This window comes from Hibiscus syriacus, unplaced genomic scaffold, assembly GCF_006381635.1.
Source record: "Hibiscus syriacus cultivar Baekdansim isolate YM2019G1 unplaced genomic scaffold, ASM638163v2 tig00116962_pilon, whole genome shotgun sequence".
Taxonomy (NCBI): domain Eukaryota; kingdom Viridiplantae; phylum Streptophyta; class Magnoliopsida; order Malvales; family Malvaceae; genus Hibiscus; species Hibiscus syriacus.
In genome coordinates this window covers 2,712,844-2,719,863 of record NW_024063488.1, presented here as the reverse complement: position 1 = coordinate 2,719,863, position 7,020 = coordinate 2,712,844, and the positions used below count along the sequence as shown (strand labels likewise).

Sequence of the window (7,020 nt, the reverse complement as noted above, 5' to 3'; positions counted from 1 at the left end):
ATCTATATTCTGAGAATCAAAATTCTTGCTCCCATCATCATCCTTTGACAAAGACGCAGAAATCCCATGGTTAACAAGTATCCGCTTCTGACGAGTTTTACTAATACCAGGACCAATATTATTTGCCTTGGAACCCTTCTTTTTGGAAGTACTAACAGCATGGTTACCCTTGTCTCTCTTATGCTTCTTTTGACTTGCCTCATTGCCGACTTTCTGCTTTATTTTTCTATCTTTCCTTGTGGTGATACCAATTGCAAGAACAAGTTTGCTTTTGGATGACTCATTATCACAAGATAATTCATGTTTCAGTTCAGGTGCTTAATCATTTTGCTCTAAATTTGTGCCTTTAGAATGAGACAAAACCTCACCAGCTGCAGGAATTAACTTTCGTTCAACAGATGAACCTGCTGGAGATGCAACAGGCTTCACTCCATCTTCTATATTCACACATGATGAGCCACTAGCTACAAGAGTTAACTTCCCTTCAGCAGATGTACCTGTTGGAGATGCAACAGGCTTATTTCCATCATCAACATTCACACAAGATGAACTACCTTCCTGAGTACCACCAAGGGCTGTAAGACTTGGGTTAGAAAGTACTTCTATAAGAGAGGATTTTGGTTCCTTTTCCAAATCATCAACTCCCTGAGCTACATCAGATTTTCCTTTACTGGAGGTGGATCTTTTCTTTGCAATAATGGACGTTCCGAAAATTCGGGACACTTTGTCAGTAGCAGCTGACTTTATTCCAGATTGAGCTTTTGTCTTGATAGTTTTTGATCTTGCTCGTTTGGAAATTGAATCCAGATGGGTAATGGGCTTGAGTGGATCTGTCTTACAGCACTTTGGGCATTGCCACTTTCCCATTGGGATGCGCTACAATCATGAATACAATAGAAGAAAAAAAAGAGAAGAAACGAAATGAGTAAAAAAATAATAGCTAACGTAGCCATAAAACAAAAAGGATCGTCTGAAGTTAGCTGCAATGTCATACCTTAAGAGGTGGATCAAGGCATTGTAGATGATATGTCCTGGAACAATTATCACAACACAAGAAGTTGCCACCAAGATCACAAATAACACATTCATAGTAGTACTGAGGACAATAAAAATTTCCAAGAACGGTTGTCAGAAACAGTTTAAATATGCCTAAAAAACACACTCAAAACATGAAATTGCAAACGGATGTATATTCCATTGGATTTTGTTCCTCACACTATTCTGCAGTATGATATTCATACTATAATGATTTTCTAACAGTAAAATTGTAAACACATTTCTCAAACAAAGCAAGGTGAGGGAGACATGTCAAACAAGGAAACTTTTTTGAAAGCACAATCCATAATCACAGTCAGAACCCAGAAGTACTCATGGTCACATGAATTTTTTTTTGATAGGAATAGGAAGTCTCATTAAAAACCTCCCTCATAGTTGCCTCTTAAGAAAAGACAACTGAAGGAGAAAAAGAGTACCTCAAATTATTAATACCCCAGAATTACATAAGATACACTTTACACTATAAAACTCCTAACAAAACATAACATAACATCAATAAAGCTATAAGCGTTCAACCTATCCCTCCTTAGCTAACTTATCCGCCTTCCAATTACAACTCCTAGGGATCCATCTAACCATAATGTCCTTAGCAGAAACTAAGGCACCAATGTCCCCAACCAGTGGCCTGAAAAACGAAGGGGCCGAAACAGGCCTCAAAATCCATTCCACTACCATTGAACAATCACTCTCTAACACTAATCTTCCTTTCCCCGCCTATTGAGAAGAAAGAAATAAATCAATTCCCTCTTTAATTACTTTCAACTCAGCAAACATCGACAGAACTGGTCCCACAGCAGTAGAAAAGGAGATAAGATTAGAGTCGTTCGAGTCTTTCAAAATTCCTCCTATTCCACCTTGTAAACCATCAGACCTTACCGCCCCATCCACATTGAACTTAAAGAAATAAGGTGGAGGAGGAAACCAGCACGTATCCTTCTTCATCTTTGGAAGGAAAATTACAATACCGTCAGCAAGCCTTGGATCCCCTACCAATATATCGACTTGAATATTTGCCTTAGGATATTTTGCTAAAAACCAATTCGTCAGCTTGAATCTGGAAATGAAAAACAGTAAAGTAATGTCAATTTTACCATTTTCGAACACCATGAAATTTCTAACTTTCCATGTAGACCACAAAACAACACCGGGGATAAACTTCCAAATAGAAGAAGATGCCATAAGATGAGACCAAGAACAAAGAAAGGACTGAGGATCTTTAGGCAGAACTGTAACTACATCCCATAACCTTAAGAACCTATTCCACAACTCCCCTGCAACCGAACACAAGAGAAAAAGATGTTGAATTGTTTCTTCATCCTTAAGACATAAAGGACAAAAAACATTTTCCAATGACACCCCTCGTTTTTTCAGCTCCACTCTGACAGCCACTTTATGGTGAGATAACTGCCATAAAACAGTTTGGACTTTGGGAGGAACCAAACCAGACCACACCCATTTGCTCCACTGATAATTCCCTCTAGATCTGCCCGAAATAGTCAATCTACAGGACTTAGCCGAGAACAAACCATCACCTTTACCAGACCAAGCCAAAAAATCATCAACTGAATCAATCAAACCAATATTATCAAGCAATGACATCAAGGAAATCCACTGATCTAACTCTCAGTCACATAAATTCTTCCTTAATTGAATATTCCAAACCCATCCACTGTTTTCAAAACAACCAAATTCAACAACTTTTCCCCCTTTATTATTAGAAAGAGCAAAAATCCTTGGGAATTGGTCTTTTAGAGTTGAGTTATTAACCCAAACATCATTCCAAAATGCAATAGATCTACCATTCCCCACTTGCATCTTCGAATTTGACCTCAAACAATCTCCAATTTCATCCTTCTTCTCATAGTTATTCCTAATTCCTCTCCAAATCCAAGAATCTTGAGAAGAAACTGCCGTACTTATAGATAAAGATAAGTTGTTGCTATTGTGTTTGCAGCAAAGCATATTCTTCCATAGAGAATCCTTCTCATTAGCAAACTTCCAAACCCACTTCCCAAGTAGCACTCGATTGATCAAACTCAAGTCAAAAACACCCAAGCCCCCCTCCTCAATCGGTTGACACACCAAATTCCAATTAACCCAATGAATCCATTTTCTTGCTGGACCTTCCCCCCAAAGGAAGCTAGCATTATAGAATTCAACTTATGATTTACTTTAGGATGAATTTTGAAAATGGACATGAAGAAAATCGGCAAGGATGACAACACCGCCTTCACTAACACCAATCTCCCAACCAACGATAGTGTTGAAGCTTTCCAACCTGCTAATTTAGTAGAAAAATTCTGGATCACCGGTTCCCACAGAAGCATACAAGAAGTGCACTAAGCATATTGCAATAGAAAATAAATGTGTTATGAGCCCGTTTTCTATCGAGTGAAAAATTATATTGAACAGCACGTATAACTCAAATTTTAACTTCTGCATGTCAATTCTGATACTCAATAAACATCTAGCTAAATTCATAACACTTGATCAATCAGAATTTTAGTAAAAATCAAACATTTTGGCAAGAACATTTTCCAGAAAAGAACAGATGAGAGAGTTTAGCAACATCCACCACGAACAAACAAATCAAAATAAGAAAAGATAAGAACTACATTGCAAAGAGGGAAACAACTAAATGAAGGAACAATAACAAAAAATGTCATACTCCATCATTTCCCTTCTTTTTGGATAGCTGATTGGAGCTATTTTCTCCTTTCAGCCTACGTTTAGCTAAAGAACTCCTTGGAGATTCTTATGCTAAGTCTTCTTCTTTACCATTGGCTAGGGATGGACCACATGGAAGCTTTCTTCGTTTGAGCTTCAGGACCCAATTTCGGTTAATCATTTTAGTATTCAATGAACTGATATCTTTCATCCTTTTTTAATAATGAGTATTAACATTGTGGCTATTAACAGCAGAAATCACGTCAAGTCACAGACAGAACAGTGAAGCTTCCAATATGCAATCTTATCCCCTTCAAAGAATCAAGTGAAATTCCTACATGTTCAGCAATATAACTTGTTACATGACTGTCAAGACAGAAAAGCAGCTACCAAGAAACAATGGTTTTACTACACCAAAGAAGGGTGAAGCATGCACGTAAATATATTGAAAGCATTTCAGAGAAGAAAGAAAACTTTATTTATTAAAAAAAAGAGAGAGAAGGGGGGAAATAATATTGAATTCATCAAAACATAAACCCATGATATTGAATTCCGCCATTGTTCATGTTTATATCGTCTCAAACAAACAAGACTTCAGATTAGTTACTTCTAATTTTCAACCAACTTCACCGGCTGCTAATCCTACTAGGCAACGTTAAAGCGGAAGATATTTTCAGCTGTTTGTTTCTAAAATGTCAAACTTGAAGTACCAACATAAAAAAGTTCATTAAACCAAAGCCAAAGAATTAATCCATGTACATGCCAAAAGAAAGCCACTAAGGTTATAGCTAAAAAGGTGAACATAATGGTCGAACCAAAGTCAAAATCCATATTATATATAGAGCGGTAGCAACAATGGAATCAAATAATATGATAAGAGTAGCATAATTAATCCAGGCATCATCTCTGGGATGAAAAAAATGAAGAAATAAAATTAAGAAACAGCAATTAAGGTGGTACGACAAATTACTAAACATTCAATTGAATGAGTAAAAGGAAGAAAGGCAAGCCCAAATCTTAGGGATAAATTAAACATCTTGGGAAACGTAACAACTAGGAGCTATTATCTAGTCTAGTCTAGGAATGAAATAAAGCATCTAAACCGAAAGATTCCAAGAAACACAAGGCAAATTAACACGGAAACGAGCAAAATAGAACAATCTGTTTCAAAAATTCAATATATACAATACACATTCAACTTACATTGAAGTTAAAAACCCATTTGAACAAACTCACCTTCATTCACAAACTCACTCACAGAACCCCAATTTCCAAATTACTGCAAAAACTACCAAATTTCAATCAAAACACAAACACAAACCTCCCGACATGAAAAACGTCACGTAAAATGCAAGAAAACATCAGAATAGACAGAACAGAAAACTCAAGGCGCCTAAATTAGAAAAAATCCAAGCCAAAATAGGAAAACATGCAATAGCCAGAAAAGAAAATAAGCTTACCAGCCTCCCTCGAGATCAAATAATCAAAACCAAGTGGAACAATATAAAGAGTAACAGATTGAGAGATGTAGTGAATATAGACAGAGAGAGGATGAGATAGAAGGGGGTATTATGGTATAGCAAAGCAGAGAAAATGGAGCAAAGATAGATACGAGAAAGAGAGAGAAAAGGCGAAGACACGAGGGGGGGAATGAAATAAATATAGAGAATTGACAAATAATAACAATAAACCGAACTCAAAAACTAAAAAGAGAGAAGTTGTAAAGAGAAGGATTGAGATTTTATAGAGAGATAAGAAAGCATGCTATTCGGATTATCCGGGTTAATAGGGGACGGGCGGGATTACCACTCTGACATGGCAGCGCATAAGAGACAGACTAACGGAAAGGGAAAGCAGCCCTTCCTCCATCTCCTCTTCCTCCTCTCCCCTACCTGACCTCTGATGATATGCCACGTGGCTTCACCAGACTCCACTTCCTATTTTGTTTCCCTTTTTTCCTTTATTTTTGTACATTCGTTCCCATACTAAATTTCCTTCTCCACAGCACACGAAAGAAACTTTCTTTCCTTTCGCTCTCGAATCCTCGTAATCGCCGCCATCCATTGTCCTTCACTTTGCTTCCACTTGGATTATGGAACCCTCGTATTGTATTATATACACTGCCTCTTTCTTTCCCTTAGCAACCTCTTTCTCTTTTTCTTTAATCTCGTTCTCCTCAGTTCTTGCTCTGCTTTGTTTTGTATAATATCGACATTTCTTCGTTCTTTTAAATGCTCGGTGTTCTACGCTTTTCTGATGTTATATATTTAATCTTTAAATTCAGGTGAGTTTTTTTTTCTCTCAGTCCCTTAATTCAAATTTTTTTTCTATGTACATAAAGACTCAAATAGCATATAATAATGATAATTCTTTTTCAATTCAATAATCGATTTGGTGAAACCCATCGAGCCTCAAGAGTTTTAGTGAGTGTTATTCTTTATATTTATTTGAATTCAAATAGTTGTCTATGTAAAATGTATATATTATTTGTAACAATATATATATATATATATTATTGATATTTAATATTTTTTAAATAGATAATATTTTATAATTATCGTAACTTAGTAAATTTAAATTATGCAAGTGATTGACTAATGAAACCTATCTAATGATGTAGTTACTTATCTTCTCTTTTATATATAAATATTTATAAATGTTTATGTGAATAAGAAAAATTATTAATCACTTTAACCTCCTTTTTTTAATTAATGAAATATAAATAGTTATAATTATCTAACATTTTCGAATTCCTATTTTATATCAATTCAATATTTAATTATTACTTTTTTAATATTATAGTGAAATGACATTTTCTTTCAAAAGAAATTCTATAGATCCTTTTTACCCAACACTTGCTATTGTTTGAGACATGATTTTAAAAATTGCGATGAGATAACGATAATATCAGAGGAATTTAGAGAGAATATCAAAGTGCAACGTTAAATACTTAAGTGAGCATGTAGATGTTATGATTTTTATTTATATAAATAATTTGTTTTACTATGTATTAGGTTTTCAAACAAGGAGCTTTGCTTTTGGAATTTTACGTTTTTCACTTAATGTATAATTTGCTTTAAATTTTTGTGCAAGTCATGTTTTTATTTTGTAATTGTGAGATTATTTCAATGATCCAATGTTATATTTCTAATTCGAATTCAACTTTTAAGTTGGGTCGTGGGTGTTACAACAATGGCCAAGGGAAGGGTCACAGGATCGAATCCCTTTGGCCACACAATAGCATTTTTCTATCTCTTTTTAGTTTGTAAAGTTAGAGGAATGAGTTAATTACCCTAA

At 35.2% G+C, this 7,020-nt stretch overlaps 1 protein-coding gene across 2 annotated transcripts; it reads right to left on the bottom strand.

Moving 5' to 3' along the window:
• Nucleotides 1–306: 306 nt before the first annotated feature.
• On the bottom strand, nt 307–5,558 carry LOC120190600 (protein CHROMATIN REMODELING 4-like). Of its 2 annotated transcripts, XM_039193645.1 has the most exons (5): nt 5,184–5,558; nt 4,960–5,002; nt 3,725–4,057; nt 995–1,096; nt 307–876 (listed from the first exon to the last, which is right to left on the bottom strand). In XM_039193645.1, the coding sequence occupies exon 5, from the start codon at nt 865–867 to the stop codon at nt 319–321; it is 549 nt and encodes a 182-aa protein (XP_039049576.1). In that variant the 5' UTR covers nt 868–876; nt 995–1,096; nt 3,725–4,057; nt 4,960–5,002; nt 5,184–5,558; the 3' UTR covers nt 307–318. The 2 variants fall into 2 exon arrangements, with proteins under 2 accessions (XP_039049576.1, XP_039049577.1); XM_039193646.1 differs by lacking the exon at nt 4,960–5,002.
• Between the last annotated feature and the right edge of the window lie 1,462 nt (nt 5,559–7,020).